Raw genomic sequence first — 21259 nt, forward strand, 5'->3', positions numbered from 1 at the left:
GCTATATGTACTCTCCTAATAGCTCAGTACAGTGCTCTGCACAGTCAGTGCTCAATAAATAAGATTGAATGAATGAATAAGTGCTTAATATGATTCATTGATTGAATGGATTTCTTTATTTCCTATGTAGAGCCTATCAGCTGGACTAAAAATCTTGTCTTTTCAGTGAAGTTCATATGTCAATAAGCCATAAATACAGCCTTCACCCATTAAATACCTCTTTTGGAAAAAAAACTCACCCCACTATCATCAATACAGCTTTTATCTACATAGCTGTAATTTATTTTAATGTCTGTCTCCCCCTCTAGACTGAAAGCTCTTTGTGGGCAGGGAATGTGTCTACCAACTCTGTTGTATTGTACTCTCCCAAGTACTTAGTACAGTGCTCACACAGTAATGCTCAACAAATACAATTGATTTATTGATTCTGAGGACTCTGAATATCAGGAAAAACCACCTTTCTTTCCCGTCTCTGCTCAGGCTGCTGGGATGCAAATAGCTGGTATAACTTACCTGTGTTGCTGATCTCCCATCTCCCACACGGCAAGACAATCAGGTTATGATTGAATTCCTCACTGCTTTTATAAATTGGTTGTCTTGAGATTTTACCACAGAAAGGGTGAGTGGGAAGAACTGTTGCCCCACATAGCCTGCAGGGCTTACATTAACAGCCATAACAGGAAACAGGTTAAATTCCTGTTTGTGTTTTATAAACATAGTTATCCCTAATAATAAAGCTGCCCTGCTTGGCCACTGAAATACCTATTTCTGATATAATGGGTCTCTGCTGCTTGCTCAGCGCTCCCTTTGTTCTAGAGAGTCCCACAGCTCTTCCCTCCAATTGTTGCCACTCATTGTCATGCAGGAAGCCTGCAAGTCCACTTTCACTGCAGCCCCTCAGAACCCACTGACTGACCCAGTGCTGGCACCAGTTCGGTGTGTTCTTATGGATTTGTACTTCCCAAGTGCTTAGTACAGTGCTCTGCACACAGTAAGCACACAATAAATACGATTGAATGAATTTGTACGAAAACATGCAGAGCAAAAATTTTCTGAAAAAACAGCAGGGCTCTTTTCTTACGACTTCATATGTTTCCTAGGCTCTGGATGAGATTTAACCAACCCCAATTCATGGAACCATTGATCTGGTTACTACAGAGATCTGCTGGATCCCTGACAGAAAGCCATGCCCCAGGTTTATATCTCCCAGTGAGCCCCAAAGAGTAGTTCTCGGTTCAAATCTGGAAAACCAGAAAGAGCAGTTTTTATAGTGCCTTCATGTAGTTTTTGGTAAAGAAAGACAGACAATAGAATAGGGGACATATTTTCCTCTACAGGGCAGGGAGGGACTGCCTGCCTTTAGATGGAAGCCCCCTGGCACTCTAGTCCCACTGAAAAGAAACTGTACCATTGAGGAATCACAGTTTTGCACCACTTGAGGCTTTTTGAGAGACATTTAAATAAATGTTGACAGATTCCTAAAACCACCCCTTCTAATCTTGTGCTTTTCAGCTGTGGCAACTGGAACCACCTGGGAATCTCAGAGAAACAACTGGGCAGACGCAGAAGCAGGGTCAGAGACACAGAAAGTGCTTAGGATAGTGCATTTATTGCACTCAATAAACACTGTTTTTTGTTTGTTTTTTGATGGCATTTATTAAGTGCTTACTATGTGCAAAGCACTGTTCTAAGCGCTGGGGAGGTTACAAGGTGATCAGGTTGTCCCACAGGGGGCTCACAATCTTAATCCCCATTTTACAGATGAGGTAACTGAGGCACAGAGAAGTGAAGTGACTTGCCCAAAGTCACACAGCTGACAATTGGTGGAGCCGGGATATGAACCCCTGACCTCTGTTACTACCAGAAATAGAAATTGAGAGGTACAAACCAGTTAGACACAGAGAAACACAGAGAAAAGAGTGTAATACACAGTGTGGTTTTCATGGGTTTCTCCTTGGTTACCATTACTAGCCCCATGTGGCAAATGGGTGGCCGCCAAAATGTTATATTATGGCCCAATGACATGTGGTCCAGATATTTTTATTTCATTGTGAACCACTGCACTAGTCCTGTTTAAAATCACTTTGAGCCAAAAAAATCCCTAAGCAGAACTTTCTATTTTTTCCCCCCACAATTCGCTCGCATTCTAACAAACAAATCTAGGCTGTTTGTGTTCTAATTGAAAAGGGAGTGCAAAACCCACACAGAGAAATAGCCGAGCCTCTAGTCAGCTTTCACAGATTCATCATCATTGTAAAAATGCAACTTCCCCTCTCTGCCTTCCACAGAGCAACATCAAAGGCGAAAGGAAAAATGTTTTCTATCTGGAATGCCACCCTTTGGTATAGCAGCAGTGGTGAAAAAGGAATTGCACAGCAGTGAAGGAGGGAAAAAAGGGAATGGGAGGGGAGGGGGATGTCCTGGATCCCCCATGGTCCTGGGGCCTAAGGAAGGGCCTCACGCTGTGAGTAGTGGACAGTCATGGATGGCTGGCCACTGAAGAAGGGACATTTGAAGTCACACCTGCTAAGCAGCAGGCATCCAGCCCATGGCCTTGGGTACAGAGCCAAAATGACAGAGGCGAGGCTGTGGCTGTGGAGATGGAGAGAAAGCTGCAACACCACCCCACAAGAACACCTCCCCGCTACCTCCACTGAACAAGGATGGACCTTGGCTGCAGCCAAATAATGTTAATATCTGAACTACCATTCTGGAATCTTTTCTTTTCTCTGTACAGAGTTCCAGCCTGTCTCCGTTTACACCCACCCCTGACAACACTAGGGAAGCAGCATGGCCTAGTGGGGAAAGCAGGGCCTGGGGGTCAGAAAGACCGGGATTCTAATCCCAGCTCTGCCACTTGTCTGCTGTGTGACCTTGGCTAAGTCATTTCACTTTTCTATGCCTCAGTTACCTCATCTGTGAAATGGGGATTGGGACTGAGCCCCATGTGGGTTAGGGACTGTGTCCACCAGAGTAATTTGTATCTACCCCAGAGTTTAGAACAGTGTCTGGAACATAGTATGTGCTTAACAAATACCATTAAAAAAACTACTGTCCCCCACCCCTCTCTCTAGAATTCTCTCTCTCTCTCTCTCTCTCTCTCTCTCTCTCACACACACACACACACACACACTCATAAATGTACAGACATCCACTCCTGACCTTACCTGGATTCCAATCAGAATTCCTTTCTGTGGTATCTTAAATCCAGTGGAAAGCATGGCTTTCAGGAAGGCGGTATGAATGCTTTCGCCAAAGCAGGCCACCTGTTTGGGTCAAAGGGAGAGAGAAAAGAACAAATAGAAGTGAGGAAAAGCAAAAACATCAAGATGAAAAGCAGAAGTAAGCTTGCCTGAGGCTACAATCCCACATGACTCCATTCCTGTTGCAACTGAAGCCTGCTTATGTTTTTAATTAAACCATAATGAACAAATAAGCAATTCTTTTTTATTTTTTTTTCTAGCCAACTGCCCAACATGGAGCAGTATAACTGGATTCGACTGTGAATTATCTAGACCCGAGTCACTGCTTTTGGTCCACGGGGTGAACGTGTTACAAATGTTAATATAGCTTACTGTTTAAATAACAGCATGGATTATGTATGCTAAGCAGCGGTGCGTGGATGCATGGATCAGTAGTAAAACTGCAATTGTTGGCCAATTGATTAGAGCCATTTAATAATGCCCCTGGAAAATGCTGCAGAGAAATTCATAATTTAATATTCCAGGGAAAGCTCAAAGGGACTTGTTTTCTACTTATTCTATGAAACTGCACCCAAATTCTATGCATCACTAAACTCATGTCCCCCTACCACCACCCTAAAATAATGGACATTTTATTGGCAATCACCACATCAATGAAGCCAAGCAAAGGTGAGCTCTGCTAACAACAAGCAGAACTTCTGGGTTACAAAGGTGACACCCAGATATTCAACCCACTATGACACTGCCACAAGATCACAAAATCTCTGGAGAAACTAATACCAAGAACTAAAAACCATACTGGGAAGCAGTGTGGCCTAGTAAATAGGGCACAGGCCTGGGAGTCAGAAGATCTGGGTTCTAATTCTGCCTCTGCCACTTGCTGTGTGACCTTAGACAAATCTCACTTTACTGTGTGCCTCAGTTTCTTCATCTGTAAAATGGAGATTAAATACCTTCTCTCCCTCCTACTTGGATTGTGAGCCCCATGTAGGACAGGGATTGTATCCAACCTGATTATCTACCCCAGAACTTCAGTACAGTTTTTGGCACCTAGAGTATAATAATACTTTAAGCTACTGTTTCCCCATACTGTTTAGGTTTCCACGGCAGTTCTCCAGGCTCTAACCTCAGTCTCTCAACTGGGAGAGACAAACTGTAGACTATACAGTCGCTGCAGACAGGGAACGGGTCTTTTTATTGTCATATTGTACTCTCCCAAGTGGTTAGTACAGTGCTCTGCATTGAGTAAGCCCTCAATCAATACTACTGGCTGACAAACCACTTCTGAGATAAGCATTCTAGCTATCCAATCCCAGGGGGATGAGCATGTGATGTCAGTTTTGTGTGATCTAGATTCCAGGATACCAAGGGAGTAACTGATGGGACAATATAAAAGCTTAGTGCTATACAGCATCTGCTCACTGAGAGAGTGGTGGGAGAATCCTGGAGCCCCAGCCAGATGAAGCATAAAGCAAGAAGCATAAGCTTCTTGAGGGCAGGAATCACCTTGTATTATATTCCCAAGCTGCCTTGGGAGGAAGAGCTCCTTGCAGCGCTATGCATATAGTAGTTGCTCAGTTAGTACTTTGCAGACAGTTGAATGTGTGCTATTTTGCAGCCAGCACTATTTTGCAGTCAATAGGTCTGATCTACACTGCACAGCAACAACATGTGCGCTCAATCGATACTAATGAGAGGCAGTGTTGCCTGTAGAAAAGAGCACCAAACTGGAAGTCAGAAGGACCTGGGTTCTGGTCTCTGCTCTGCCACTTGCCTGCTGTGTGACCTTGGGAAAGTCCCTTAACTTCTCTGTTCCTCAGTTACTTCATCTGGAAAAGGGGGATTAAGACTGATCAGCAAATGGTATTCAAAAACAGGACTGACATGACAACGGGTGAGTTTCCATGAGATCTCACGAGGACCTTTTTTAGACAGAGCCCCTTGTGGGACATGCATTTTGTCCAATCTGATAAACTTGTATTTACCCCAGTGCTTAGTACAGTGCCTGGTGCATAAACTATTAACACCATAAAAAAAATTTAAACTGAACAAATGAATGGTTCTGTTTGTGCATTTTGCCTTAGGGAAATGAAATACAGCTGATGTTTTGACCAGAATACCAAATAAATTTAGTCCCCAAAAGATCTATATTAGTTTTTCTATAAAGATCATTGAGCTTTCAATAAAGCTTTAGTAGCTAAATGCTCCCCAATTTTGAAGAGCACATAAGAATTTCCCTTCTACACTGTGAGCCCGTTGTTGGGTAGGGACCGTCTCTACATGTTGCCAACTTGTACTTCCCAAGCGCTTAGTACAGTGCTCTGCACACAGTAAGTGCTTAATAAATACGATTGAATGAATGAATGAACTGATACATAGTTTTGGGTGGGACAAAGAAGTTACATATTAGAGTGTACTGATAATTTAAGGATGCTCACACTATGTTACAAGGCATTCCACAGAGTTTACATTCCTTTCATTATTGAGATTTTTCAACTCACCTTAATGACACTTGTGGAATTGAGGTCTTTCCAAAGTGAGGAATTATAACTTATATGAACTAAATATTCTCTTTCTTCATCCCCCCCAAATGAATACATTCCCAAACCTTTCATTTTTCTATCAGCTCTAAATGCAGGCTAAGCAGGCAAAGGGATACTGTGAGAGCGGAAGCTCAGGCATTGAATACACCGCAAACCGACATTTCACGCCACAGAAAACAGCCCTGATAGAAAACAGATGGGTCTACTGTGAAGAAATCTGAACTGAATGAAAAGACATCTCCTTCAATTTCCCTAAGATATTAGAATGGGGTTAAACTGAAGAGCCACTCCTTAACGAAACAGAAAACCTGAGGTTCTGACCATAACTGGGAATTATTTTTTTCCAGGGCTGCTTTTGGTATTTATTTAGTGCTTACTCTGTTCAGAATACTGTACTAAGTGCTGAGAAAATATAAAACAGTGAAAATTAGGTATGGTTTGCTGACTGCCTGACTTTCTGCCCATATCAGAATGCTGGAGCTCACCTCAGGCAACTATCAAAATAGCCTCACATTTGAGCAATTAATTATTTCTTTTTAAAAACTGTCCATTCACAGGAATTAATTGCCCAAGTTGTTAATTCATTCTAAACCACACACCGGTGATGGTCAGTTTTTGTTGCCAGCCTCTCAGGTCCTGGAGGGGATTTTGAAGGTTGTATTTTGTGTGCCTGTCAAGGGCTAGGTGATTCAAAACTTGCTCTGACACTGACATGTAAAGAACTTTCCAGAATCTGACAGCTCCTTTGGAGGAAACCGTTTCAGCTCTCAGAAAATCCTCAGTGTTTGAGAGAAGAGGGCCATCCAGTGGCTAGATACGTTGTTGAGTGCCAGGATTTCCTGAGAGGCTATTTTGCACAGGGCTCCCACTGCACTCTGCTGGAAATTACAGCTTAGCTCTCCGCTTGAGCTCCTCTGGATTTCCCTTCTCTGTGCTGCTAGACAACGTGATTTCTGGACCAGGAAGTAAGAGCACCTTTCAGAAGATAGCCTGTCAGGGTTTCTGGAGGTCACATGGACCTTCAAAAACAGACCTTTCACAAGCTACAAGGGGTGAGTTAAACCCATTCAGATTAGATCCAAATGTTGAAAACCAAAAAGAAAGAAACAGACATGTCATGAGAGAGTTGGTAGTTCCCTCTAAGCTGAATGCGGGAATGTTGCAGGTGTGTCCTGTTTGTCCCCCGTTCCTCGTCCTCTCATCCCCATGCAGAGGGAAGCTTGTGCCTGTCTGGGAAGGTTTAATAAAAGAGCCGGCTGAGGTTCATTAACTCAGTACCTCTCCGGTGGAAGCCATCTCACAGCGCAGAATTGGGTCGGCATCTCTCAGGCGGGGCCAGGAGAACATTGGAGCCTGCGGAAAGATGGGTGAGAAACAGAGAGGAGAAAGCATGAGCCAGGGGAGATCAGAGTTTCCTCAGAGGCACAGGCGTCAGGATGCGACAGGAGCCGATATCCCGGCATGCTGATCGGAAGCCATTGTGGCAAGGGCTACGGTGAACCTGGAGTCCCGGCCAGTCCTGGGTAGAGGGAGTCCACATTGAAATCGATCACTTAGCACTTCCTGGTTACAGAGCACTGTATTAAGTGCTTTTCCATGATTCTTGGGATCCACCTAAACCAAGGCTCTAATCCAGTCAGTCCGGCATCTTCCCACAGGACAAAGGGCCACAGGGATTGACACCAGGGCCACGGCTTCCAAAGGGCTCCATCACGGAGGGACAATGGGATAGACACCCTGTGTCTGTGTCCTGGCAGTCTGATATCACAGCGGACAGTTTCCTGCCAGAAATGGGAACACGGGAGCTAACCCCCAAAACACTGAATAGTTTAATGCCGGCACCTCTTCCTAAGCCTTTGAAAATCATCCAGCATGAAGAAGAGCTATAGAGAGCTGCATGTGACCTGAAAGGATCACTAACCATCGGAATCAAATCTCTATTTTTCATCCCTCCCAGGTCTGATTTCCTGTCCAAAAATCGATGTCTTAATCATTGCCTGGCTGTGCTAGGTCTGGGTACTTAACCCAGTGAGGTCCTGCATCCACTGGGCTCCCTGGGTTAACTGTCTGAAATCTGCCTGGGTCGAGGGACCCAGCTCTCAACCAGGAGATTCCCTCTTCTCATAGTGGCATATTGGCTACACGAATACATCAGTGTAAAATGTCTTTCCCTGTAGCCTAGTGGAAGGAATGGAAGTGAGGAGACTAGGGTTCTAATTCCTGATTCCACCACTTTTCTGCTGTGTGACTCCTAGTACCCTGTCCAAAGTGGCACCTTGACCTTGCCTTCCGCAGCCTGCTACTGTTCACAGCCATCTTTGGACTTTCTAGTTCTACCCATTAGCCTTCTCACTCCCATCACCAGGCGGGTGGAATTCAGAGATCTGGTCGTTTTACCACAGAAAAATGAAACCAGTTCCAAAAAACAGTTGGACGACAGAAACAGCAGAAAGGGCCATTTATAAGCCCCCGAGTTCGTCCATGACCACTAGGCTAACCTCCCCAACAGAAAGGTCAATATAATATCCAGATCATTCCAATTGTCCAATGACCATTGTCCAATTGACCATTCCAATAGAAGCAGTGTGGCCTACTGCATAGAACACAGGCCTAGGAGCCAGAAGGACCTAGGTTCTAATCCTGGTTCCATCACTCCTCTGCTGTGTGACCTTGGGCAAGTCACTTAACTTCTCCATGCCTTGGTTACCTTCTCTGTAAAATGGGGTTTAACACTGAGTCCCATGTGGACTGAGTCAAACCTGATTACTTTGTATTCCAGAGCTTAGAATATCAACCTCCTTATCAAGAAAATACTCCTCACTATTGGCTTCAAAGTATTCCATCACCTTGTCCCCTCCTACCTCACCTCCCTCTCTCCTTCTACAGCCCAACCCGCACATTCCACTCCTCTGGTGCTAACCTTCTCAAAGTGCCTCATTCTCACCTGTCCCACCATCTATCCCTGACCCACATCCTACCTCTGGCCTGGAATGTCCTCCCTCTTCAAATCTGCCAAACTAGCACACTTCCTCCCTTCAAAGTTTACTGAAAGCTCACTTCCTCCAGGAGGCCTTCCCAGACTAAGCCCCCCATTTTCCTCTGCTCTCCTTCCCGTCCCCATCATCCTGATGGTCTCCCTTAGCTCTACCCCCACCCCAAAGCACTTGTGTATATATGTATATAGTTATTATTCTATTCATTTTATTAATGATACAAATATATCTATAATTCTATTTATAATGATGCTACTGATGCCTGTTTACTTGTTTTGATGTCTGTGTCTCCCCCTTCTAGACTGTGAGCCCATTATGGGCAGGGATTGTCTCTATTTGTTGCTGAACTGCACTTCCCAAGTACAGTGTTCTGTACACAGTATGAGCTCAATAAATACAATTAAATGAATGAATGGTGCCCAGCACGTAGTAAGCAGTAAATATCATAAAATAAAAAATGTCAGTCATCTTTTGCTTTCTCCCCTCCACCCCCCAGCCCCCGACCCCCCGCAACCACAATCCAGCTTATTGGTAAAACTTCACCTTAATTGCAACGTAATCAGAGGGAATGATGGGGTGATCCAGTGTGGGCAGGGATGACTCAGAGATATTCTCTCCAATCATGACTTTAGTAGCCACATCAATGAAGTCCACCCCAAGGGTCTTGGAGACGAAGGGGAAGGATCGAGATGCCCGCAGGTTGCATTCAATCACCTGCAAGGGTCAAGATGAAATTGTCAGGCTTCGTAAACATCAAATGAGAAATGGGCAAAGGCTGCTGCTATGATGGTCATCCGCAATTGCCACTCGCCATGTCCCATGACAATGAGAGATTTGCATATTTTTCTCCCAAGTGAGGACTGGGAGGACTGGACTAGATTTATTAAGGTGAGCCTGATACACAACATGACATTTCAGAAATCGACACTCTAAACTGACCATTTTCTCTTGGCCCTAAGCACATTACCTCACCAATGCCTTTACTGACAGGCAACAATTTTACGAGGCTGCTGTAGCCTCCAATCAGTGCATTGTATGGACAAATCTAGTTCCTTCATTACAGTGTATCACAGCACTTTACAAAGCAGTGAATGACAGAGCAATGGCATGGGAGCGAAAGCCATCAAATAAGGCAGTTATCAATCACATTTATTGAGCACTTACTGCGTGCAGAGCACTGTACTAAGCGCTTGGGAAGTACAAGTTGGCAACAACTTGTTATGCGCTTAGGCCCATGGAGATGAACAAGCACAGACTCCATTACCACATGTTGTGTGCCCATAAACAAAGGTAGTGCCCTCAGGGTGCAAAATGACATGACCCAACCCAGTAGGTGTGAATAGAACCCTCTAAATCTCCATGGCAATTCTTACCAAGACTTCATTTCCTCTGACAAGGAACTGGACGTTGAATGGCCCAGATATAGCAAAGGCCTTGGCAATTTTTCTGGTGGCAATTTTCACCTAAAATGCAATGAGACAACAATAAAGAAAATGGATCCAAGGATACTGTCCACACCTGTTAAGTGAGCTCAAGTTGGTATCTCAGTAACTTCCACCTTTTTCCACCACTCACATCCATTAGAACTATTATTGTGCTCCACACTCAAACAATGGTGCTTATAAGTAGGTGTGGGGCACAGACAATGAGATAGTCACAGTCGAGAATATTTGAATTGATATGGGCCATCTTGAATCTGAGTCTCTCTCGATGTGCTTTGGATGTGCCATCTGGGCTTGCAGCATTAATCACTTTCCAATTGGTCCACTCCAGATCCAAACATTCGGTGCAAATCCTGAAAATAAGACTCCACTCTGGAGTACTACCTGAAGCCCAGCCTGCTAAAGGAGGTAGCTTCCAAATTTATGTGACTGCAAAGAGGCAGGATAGAATTTTTGAGGTCGCTCCTCTCAAGGATTCTGGGTTTCCACAAGAGAGGGGAGTTCAAGGTAGAACCAAAAGACATTTGACTGCAGGAAGCCCTTGAGAGCTACATTCAGCAACGCCCTCAATCTGCAGTATAGCAACAGTAGCCTTCTGGTAGGACAGAGGAAGTGAAGTCACAGACTATTCACGCATTAGTTTAATAGGGTCTGCATTCTGAGGGGTTGGGGCTTGCCAGAGAGCCACTGCAGTTCAGGGAAACAGAGGGGAATTCACAGGGATGAGCTCAAAATAACAGTGCCCAGGGCACTGTTGTCTTGGATGCTGTTGGAGGCACACCAAATGTCTGCAGGAAGGCAGACCTATGGAAATACGGTTGCTTGGAACAGCAGGATCTTTGGAAGGCTTGGCAAAGGGGTGAGTTTGAGTGGTGTGGGGAGAGGAATAGGATTATTTCAACTCCCAGGTCCTGGGACCTTGTTATCCCATGCAAAAGCAGCATCAGCCTTACTGAATCAAAGTGTTTCCTGCTTAGACAAGGCTTCGAGACATCTAGTCCTGACAGACTGGTTTGCACAAAGTAGGTGCTTCATAAATTCCACAATCAGCATGGCTTGGTGGAAAGAGCAGAGGCTTGGGAGTCAGTGGACAAACGATCTAGACCTGGCTTTGCCATTTGCCTGCTGTGTGACCTTGGGCAAATCAGTTCACTTCTCAGTGCCCTTTTCCCATTTATAAAATGGGGATTCAATACCTGTTCACCCTCCTTCTTAGACTGTGATCCCCAAGTAGTTCAGGGAGTGTGTCTAACCTGATTATTTTGCATCTATCCCAGAGCTTATTACAGAGCTTGGTACATTATTATTGTTATTATTATAATAGTTATAATAAATACTATTATTATGCAGTTCATTGTCAAATAGCCTGGATTTTTAGTCCATTTTTTCCATCCTCCTATGTTGAGGCTGACAACTGGAATCAAATTGCAGGGCTTTCTGCCCTTCTTCAGAGATCAAGAAGAGAAGTATCTTCTCTTAATGAGAAGAAGCATAGCCTAGTGGAAAGAGCATGGGCCTGGGAGTGAGAAGATCTAGGTTCTAATCTAGACTCTCCCAAATGTCTGCTGTTTGATCTTGGACAAGTCATAACTTCCCTGTGCTTCAGTTTCCTCATCTGTAGAATGGGGACTAAATTCCCCTCCTTCCTCCTACTTAGACAGTGAGCCCCATGTATGAGAGCTCCTGATTACCTTGTTCATAAGAACAAGGTATTATTCAGACTGTGACATACTTTCCTTTCCCAACTCCCCACTCATGTTATATGCCCTCAATGTTGACCTTTTCCAGGGCTCCTTGGCTGATGGTTTGGGTTGGTAACATCAGGGTGGCATCTCCAGAATGGACACCTGCATCTTCAACATGCTCAGAGATGGCGTGGGAGATGACCTGCCAGTCAAAGAGAAGACAGCAGTCATTTCCCCTGCCAACACAGCTATCCTCATCACTTGAGTAGGAAAACTCCAAGTGGAAGAAGTAGGAGAGAGTTTTAAGTTACTGTAACATGAATAAACATGATACGTGTTCTTCACCCGCCCCCCCCCCCCCCCAAAAAAAAAAGTTGACACGGAATGGCCACCAAAAACATCTCTTACTGGATGTTTCCTCTGGCTCCAAAGTAAAATTCAGACATTCATACATACATACACACACACACACCTTTATGCATCCTCACTCACTGGAGGGTATCACCCATTACACTGTAAAATTCCTTAAGGGCAGGGTAAGTTTTCCCAAGCTTTGGTTTTCCCAGGCACTTCGCACTCAGGAGGTGCTCAATTAATGCCATTACTACTACATCTACTATTGCTATTACTACTACTACTGCTGCTTTAACATACTCACTCACATACATATCCACTCATGCACATACATACACAATCACACACAATAGCACACTTTCAGATGGACTAAGATTTTATTTGCTTCATTCAGGGTCTCAACTTTGGCAAAGTAATAGCAAAATGGAGAGACATAAAATGCAGAGGCCTGCAATTAAGAATTTTAATCAGAGATGTTTTGATTGTGTGGGAACATAAAAAGGAAATCCACAAAGAAAAAGATGAGGAAGAGTCTATTCAAAGGGAAAGGTGCCTATGGGAGAGAACTCTTCAAAGACAGGCAGGTGAGAAAACAATTAGGGAAACTGGCATCTGTGGTATGTCGGCAGAATTACCACTTCATTTATTTTCTGAATTATCCTGAAAAACCCCTTTTCAGAGGCCAGGAATGTGAATCTCAGTAGCCATCCTCTGATCATTTAGCTTTCCATACAAAAAGAAGATGAAAGGGAGTAGGAAGGGGGAGGGGGAGTGGGTGGTAAGGAGGAGAAACCAATGCTTACTCGTCCTTCTTTGCCAACAGCATCCATCTCCACCTCCCGGGCGCCCTCAATGAACTTAGTCAGCACCACTGGGTGTTCCTGGATATAAGGAAAAGCAAAAAGGAAATGGTCACTGAAGGAATTTGGGAACAAATTCAAAAAGACTAGATCACTATTTCATACTAAATAAATCTATTATTCTGTACGAATGTGAAAATTTTCTGAGGCAATGAATGATGGGAGGGCTTTCTCCAACTTGGGTTCAAAGTACTGTAAAGGAATTTTGAAATCTCAATGTCCACCTCTTTCGGCATGGGTGAGACAGAACCAGAGAAATGAGAGAAAAGGTGGGAGCTCTCTCAATTCCAGGTGGGTAAACAGATTCAAACTTGACTTAGATGTGATGGCAGAATTAGGGTATGTTGTTTTCAACAATTTGCATTTATGTGTCATCAGATATGGGATGAAGACTACAATGTGAGTTTATCTCACTATGAGTTCTATCAGACCACATCTTGTCTCAGTGAATCACTCCTCCAGGAAGCCTTCCCTGGTTAATCTCTTCTCTTCCACTCTAATTTCCCCCTCCCTACCACTGCTTCAGCACATATAAACTCTCACTCCCCCCTACCTGTAATTTATTTTAGTGTTTGTTTCCCTACCTGGAGTGTGAACTCTTTGAGGCCAGGGATCATGTGTACTCAATCTACTGTATTCTCTCAAGTGCTTAGTACTGTGCTCTGCACACATTAAGCACTCAATAAATATGACTAATAGATTGATTGAATGCAACCTTCAGTGTAAGAGAACCTACGGTCCTCTATCAATATGGCCCCAACTTCCACACGAAGACTTCTGCAGAACCTCATGCTTTGCACCATTATAATGACACTTCTTTCCTTTATAGCTTTACTTTGTTCCGTATCTTCTTTCCTTTATAGCTTTACTTTGTCCCATATCTTAATTTTGTCCTCTCTTTGCTTCTTCCTGCCCAATTTTCTGTTTAAAACACCTTTACTGTGTTGTTCTTTTAAGAGTCATTCGAGAACTTTTGTCTGTGGAATTTGAATACATATTATCCTGCAGGTATCTAAGGCTGGCTGGAAAACTCAATTATGCTCCAAAGTAACCTGATACCATTTTCCACACTAAGGAGGGAGACTAGAAAAAGTTTGAAGAAGATCTCATAAGCACAAAATTGGTTCAGTAATTAATCAGTTTCCTTCCAAAGTTCAGCTTCATTTCAGGACTGTCCGTCAGAAGGCTGGATCTGAGCGGTTGCCTTCAGCAGCTTTCTGTGGTGATTGCCAGCTGGGGAGGAATATACAAGCCAACAAGGTGGCATGAAGATAAAGGCAAAAGGCATATTATGCTTTGGCCTGTGTCTGGTCAACCCAGTTCTCTGTTGCTCTGCCAAGAGAGGGAAGCACTGTCCAGGAAGAGAGAATAGCCCCATTGCAATGGGGTGAAGACCCAGAAGCAGCCTAGGATTCCAATGAGAAAAGCCCTTGGAGGAAAACATGGAAAGGGTTGTTTCTCTCTCTGCTGTCTGAGGAGCTCTCAGCAGGACAATTGCTATTGGTGACCTGGAGGGGGGACCACTATGGCCCACAAAGGTATCCAGTGGTCTGAGCAACTGCAGGGCAAAGGTTTTATCATTCAACTGTATTTACTGAGCATTTACGGAATGCAGGGCACTGTACAAGGCTCTTGGGAGAGTTAATACAGTCTAACAGAGCTGGTAGACATGTTTCCTGCTCACAAAAAGCCTATGGTCTAGAGGACTGTGAGGTTTTATATACTCAAGGCACAGTGAGGCCCAGAACTCCAGTAGCAGGGCCTGGGTTTGGATGGAGTAGGGAGAGAGGCAGTATTCACTCTGGTAGCCATCTGTCCTCCTTCTACCACTCTCAGCCCCTGTCTGAGTGGCAGAATGGCCAAGGAAGATCCATGAGAGGTCGCTACTGCTGGCTCCTCCCCTGATATGGTGCTCTCCCCACACCTGTAGGAGCTGGGGAAAGCAGGGAATGGTGAATAGTTGTGGACTTTCTACTCCAACTGGCTCTGGAAAGCATCCTTCACCTCTTCCACAGCAAGGTCTGTAGCTCAGAATCCCACTGGTCTGTGGAGTCACATTTGGGGAATTGGGTAGGGGGACAGGAAGAGCCCCCTTCTCCCACCCCCTTTCCCCAGTGATGTTAATGGAATGAGAAAGACCAGGAATTGCTGTACAGGACACTGGATTTTGTCTAGACTCGACAAACTCCAATCTCTGGTCCAGGCCAGGAGATTTGAAGCCATCAGCATGATTTTCTGGCTACAGTCTAGCGGGACTGGAATTGTGACAGAGCTGTGGCCCCTAGCCCAGGGAGGATGAGGTCCTACTCAGGGCCGCTGGGGAGGCTGCAGAGGATTTCCGGTCAGCTACATGACAATACATTCTGCCTCCCCAGCCACCACCATCCCAAAAGGGTTGAAAGAGGCCCGGTGCAATCTCTGTGGTGAAACAGTTTCTTTCCCACCCAGCAATGGCCAAGGACAAGTGTAAATGGGTTGGAAACGGGATCAGGGTGAGTAATCAAAAGCTATATGGGGATCAAGGTGGATACCTGGGAAACACGGGTGGCTTCTGCCAGGAACTTCTTCATCTCCTCTTCAGAGAACACCACATTCATGGCTGATCCACTGTTACAAAACAGAAAAGGGGGTGAGTTCTGAGTTCTCTCAGACTTCAGAAACCAGACATGCTAAACTCTAAAGAGCTCTTGAAGCATTTCCAAAGAGCCTGCAATGGCAGTTTTTAGCTCTCTTCTTGACTCCAAAGAGTGTGCTTGCCTCAAGGGTAAGTCACCATCCTCTTAGAGACTGAGACACATAGTACTGCGGATGAGATCTCACTGGAAAATTAAGAGCAGAACAGCATCTCTACAGCCCCCTCAGCACGAGATAATAATAATTGTAGTATTCGTTATGCGCTAAAATATCTGCCCAGCACTGGGGTAGATACAGATAATCAAGTCAGATAGAGTCCCTGCCTTACATGGGTCTCACAGTCTAAGTAGGAGGGAGAACAGATATTGACTATCCATTTTACGGACAAGGAAAGGGAGGCACAGAAAAGTTAAGTGACTTGCCCAAGATCACCCAGAAGGCAAGTGTTAGAGACAGAATTAGAGGCCAGGTTCTCTGACTCTCCAGCTTCACATTCTTTCCTCTAGGCCATGCAGCTTCTCTTCACAATGTTCTTTCGGGGAGACCGTGATTCCTTTACGTGCTCCAAGAGATGCTTAGTCTTTGGGAGGATTCAGCTCAGATCTGAATTTGCCGAAGCCTGCCCCTTCAGAGTGCACCTCTAGCCTCTGATTGTTCTATTTATGGAGCCTACTCATCCTTAACCAGCTCTTCACACTCTTTGCTGACTGCGAACAGTGCCCACTGAGTGACATGAAAACACTAGCACTTTTCCCATATTGGTGAAAAACATGAGCTATCTTTGTCTTGGACCTGTTCACGGGGATCACTAAACTGGAAAATCGTTGACTCTGAATTTTTTCATGGAATTTATTAAGCTCTTACTGTGTGCCAGGCACTGTACTTAGGGTTAGGATATGAACTAATCAGGTTGGACATAATCTCAATCCCCATTACTCATGAAGTAACTGAGGCACAGATAAGTGACTTGCCCAAGGTCACACAGCAGACAAATGGCAGAGCCAGGATTAGAACCCATGTCTTTCTGACTTCCAGGCCCGTGCTCCTTTCACTAGACCACACTATATAATAGTAATAATAATAATAATGATATTTATTAAGCACTTCCTATGTGCCAAGCACTGTTTTAATTGCTGGGGTAGATACAAGATCAATCAAAATGTGTTTTTTAAATTGTGCTGTACTCTCCCAAGTGCTTAGTACAGTACCCTGTACATAGTAAGTGCTCAATAAATACGATTGATTACTTCCCATTCTGGACCATGGCTGGGGAGGAACAATGGCACATCTGGTTTATTCCTCATCTCCTTGAAAGAGCACAGAAGTCATCTTTGGGCCACCTTCTTTTATGTCACCAATTCCTGTCCCAAGGGCTCCCAATTTTAAGGAGAATCTAATGCAAACTGTGCCAGGTCAACTGGAGGCCAAGTAACCTTAGCTAGAGGAATGGGGAAGTTAAGAAGCAGCAGCATGGCCTAGAGGAAAAAGCCTGGGTCTGGGAATCAGAGGACCCAGGTTCTAATAGCAGCTCTGCCCTTTCTCTGCCATGTGACCTGGGTAAATCACTTAACTTGTCTGTGCCTCACCTCATCTGTTAAATGGGGATTGAGATTGAGCTGCATGTGGGATATGGACTGTGTCCAACCGGATTATCTTCTATCAACCCCAGTGCTTAGGATGGTGCCTGGCACATAGTAAGTGCTTAAATTCCATATTTTTTTAAATGGGGAAGATAAGTCTCTCCAATGCCCATTCCCTGCAGGCATTCAGATCCATGAATGAGCATGTGCTTGATGTGGCAGAAATTAGGGATGCTGCCTTAAACAATGATTCCTCTCCACTTCATCCTCATGTACTCTGTTTTCCAATAGGACTAGCATCCTTCCATTATGGAATCAAGGACTTTATATAATCTCATTGAAATAAGACATTTTTCCATCTCATTTGAACTGTTCCATTATTTTAAGGACCCCATCTCAGATTCCATTTACACTTGCAAATTGTGCAGGGCAGGCAAATTGGGCCTTTCATTAAACACCATTCAATGGACGTGTGCCTCACAAGTGTTATCATCCAAAGAAGACTGGTGTTAACTCACAACTTTTACATTGGTCATTCAACTTCTTTCAAAGTTCAGCTATAGAAACTCTTTCCTCCTTGGCATCTGTCAGACCTCAGAACTAAACTGAGTCCAGCGTTACAAACAAGAGGCACCTTAAAGGACTGTTGACAATAGTCAGCGATGTGCTGTCATTTCTGAATGTTGGAACACAGAAGCTGGCAAGAAAAATATTTCTAGATTTTTTTCTTTTCTTTTGTACTTTCCCAAAATAAAACTATTCTCTGCCTCTTCTCTGCTAGGACACACCCAAGTTACATCCCTGGAGAAAGAAACCCAGTCTCTTCCTGCTGACCTTTCTTAGGGGAACTTGCAAAATATGAGGGCTTGGAATCTGTGTGAAGACCTGGGGGTTGCCCATACGGAGATCTCTCATTCAGTTTCAGAGCTCTGTGATATCAGCATTCAACACGGAGATGCAGTGTGGTCCAGTGGATAGAGCATGGGCTTCAGAGCCAGGAGGACCTGGGTTCTAATCCTGGCTTTGTCCCTTGTCTTCTGGTGACCTTGGGCAAGTCACTTAACTTCTCTGTGCCTCAATTACCTCATCTGTAAAACTGGATTAAGACTGTGAGCTCTATATGGGACAGAGACTTTGTCAAACCCGTTATCTATGTGATTAGTACAGTTTCTGGCACATAAGAGCTTAACAAATACAAACACACACAGTTCTCTTCCCCCCTCATACAAGTGGACTTCAGAAAATTGTCCAGCTGTCAGTCCAGTGGACAGAGAACAGTTCAGGGAATCGGGAGTCTGGTTTCTAGTCCTAGCTTTGCAAGTAGGGGAATGACTGCAACAGGGGTGCAGGTTTCTGACTGAAGAATCACACAGAGTGTGCCATGAGGCAAAGACCCAGGAGAAATCCAGAAAAATAGCAACTAACATGGGCAGCAAAGACAACAGTAGCTACCCAGTCAGCTATCTTGGCACCTACCAGCCAGATTTGGCCACTTCAGGACTACACTGGCACTAGGCTACAGTCCCTTGATTGTGATAAAAACGTTTGTATCCACTTTGCAATTGGCTGCACCCCTGCCTGACTCCTTTGCACAGCCTACCCCAGTGAGACCATGGCTGACCAGGACAAGAGAGTGAGATTGATTCGGTGCCAACCACCAGTTCTATAAGTTGATTCCTTCAAGCAGGTTCTCAATCCTGAAGTCTAAGGGATAGCAGGAGGCTTTACCATCATCATCATATAACAATTCCTCCCGACAACCCAGTATTACCTCAAGACGTAGGACGGTCTCAGTAGGCAAGGGTAGCCCACAGACTTGGCAAATTCAAGAGCTTCTTTCTAAATGGTGGAATAAGGAAAGACAAAATGGTGACCATCTAGCATTCTCCCTTCTGTCAACAAAGCATTAGTTAAAATTCCACCTGAATTCCCAATTTATTGAATCTCCTGGCATCAGCTAGTCCAACAAATTATGAAATATTTAATGATGTGTCTCCCAGGTGCCCTAGAGTGGAGCAAAGCTGATTTCTACACTCTAATCAGTTATTTACTTCATTTCCTGCAGCACTGAATGTCTAAGAGCCACCACAGAAATGACTATTAACAGTATCAATCCACATCACCATATAGCTCTAAGCACATGATCCCTCTAGACTAAGCTCTCTGTGGGCAGGGAATGTGTCTGCCAACTCTGTTGCACTGTACTCTCCCAAGCAATTACTACAGTGCTCTGTACATAAGTGCTCGATAAATACCATTAATAATGGTATTAATAATATCATAATATCAATACCATAACATTGATGATGATGGAGTCTTCAAGATGCACTCCTGGATGGAGAATATTTAGAAATATCTAACTACTGCTGTTTGTGTTCTTACCAAAGTGTTAACAGCCTTCCAGGGAGCTTGTTCAATTTTCAGTTCATCTAAAACAGCCGAGAAGATGGAGCGGTCCTCGGCACGGTCAATCTGGAGTGGGCTAGTGCCCATGATATTCACACTGTTCTTGTAAAGCGGCACTGCCAGGTTGTTTGGAATCTGCCCTCCAACAGAAATGATGCAGCCACTGCAAGCCTGAAAAAGAAAGTCATCGACTAGTTGTTGGTGGAGGTTGTCGGGGGTGGTTTGCTGGAACAGAGCAACTGTTTCCTTCTGGGAAGCAATGCTGCTTAATTTGCTTTGCTCCCAAATGTTTAAGCTAATAATATTTAAATCTCCTTTTTCCAAAAGACAACAGTATTAAGCATTCACGGGCGCACTGTGTTTGTTTAGATGCTTCAGAAAGCAGATGATCATATCCAGGTTCTGCTCTTCAGAAGCCTACATAGAAAAGTGTCCAACAACGCACCCCTGACTTATCTCTGTATAAACATCTCATACCATAGTCACTGACACATTGACTGAAGGAAAAACAAGCTAATGAACAGACATTGGGTATAGGTTTGGTTGTTCAGGGTGGGAGGTGCTGAGTTTGAAAACATGAAATGGTGGGGACGTGTGAGGTAATGGGCAGAGAAGCAGACAGGAGAGAATGTGAGGATTTAGCTTCAGTTTCAAGGCTGCCAGAGGTGGAGAGGAACAAGTGAGAAAGACTGGTGAAGTCACAAAGTCCGGCTGAGGGTCTTCGGGCAGAGGGAGAGGGACCCAATCTGGTGGATAGGAGACATCCCTTGGCTTTAAGGAGGCAGATGAGATGGTTGAGGCAGGGAAGCTCTTAGTACAGTGCTCTGCACACAGTAAGCACTCAATAAATATGATTGAATGAAAGATGTGGAGAGGATCATTCTCGTATGTGGAATACAGTAAAGAAAATTTGAAGGAATTTAACACCACCAAACTAGAAATCACACTCCTAGAATGCCCAGTCTCCAAATCATGGTACAACTATTCATAATTAAAGAAAACAAATAAAAGTATAAGCTAGCCGGAAACCAGGCCTTGGTCTCTGCTCCTGAGGCTGAGTTTAGACTTGTGCATTTTAAACGGCTGATTTTGTGTCCCAGCAGAAAATGCTTCAGCTTGATTTGAGGTGTACCAATTTTGTAATGGATAAAACCTAATACAGTAATCTCTCTGAGTCAGTAAATTGTATCACAGCCACATTCTGAGAATTGAACAAGAAATACCATTGTGTAGCCTTACATCTGAAAACAATGGACATTCATGCATATTTTTACAGTATGTTAACACTACTTCTAAATGAGGAACACTTTCATTCCAAAAAGCAAATGAATATACATATACATATACACACACACACACACATACACACACACACACACACACACACATGTATACATATATACACACATATATATATATATATATATATATATATATATACATACATATATGTACACACATATACATATGAGCCCATTTCTAGACTGTGAGCCCACTGTTTGGGAGGGGATGTCTCTGTTGCCGAACTGTACTTTCCAAGCGCTTAGTACAGTTCTCTG

The 21259-nt window shown here is 44.1% G+C and overlaps 1 protein-coding gene across 1 annotated transcript in view; it reads right to left on the reverse strand.

Moving 5' to 3' along the window:
* The window catches only part of CPS1 (carbamoyl-phosphate synthase 1), a 154615-nt gene that overhangs the window by 15508 nt on the left and 117848 nt on the right, over window positions 1–21259 (reverse strand). Inside the window, exons 26-34 of the mRNA XM_038748821.1 lie at window positions 19677–19871; window positions 19066–19133; window positions 15612–15687; window positions 13024–13101; window positions 11961–12068; window positions 10113–10202; window positions 9283–9453; window positions 7025–7099; window positions 3168–3266 (exon numbers count right to left, since the gene is read on the reverse strand). Of these exons, the coding sequence (XP_038604749.1) occupies window positions 3168–3266; window positions 7025–7099; window positions 9283–9453; window positions 10113–10202; window positions 11961–12068; window positions 13024–13101; window positions 15612–15687; window positions 19066–19133; window positions 19677–19871 (960 nt within the window). The remainder of the gene's footprint in view (window positions 1–3167; window positions 3267–7024; window positions 7100–9282; window positions 9454–10112; window positions 10203–11960; window positions 12069–13023; window positions 13102–15611; window positions 15688–19065; window positions 19134–19676; window positions 19872–21259) is intronic.

The sequence above is a fragment of the Tachyglossus aculeatus genome, chromosome 7 (genome assembly GCF_015852505.1).
Source record: "Tachyglossus aculeatus isolate mTacAcu1 chromosome 7, mTacAcu1.pri, whole genome shotgun sequence".
In the NCBI taxonomy this organism is placed as follows: domain Eukaryota; kingdom Metazoa; phylum Chordata; class Mammalia; order Monotremata; family Tachyglossidae; genus Tachyglossus; species Tachyglossus aculeatus.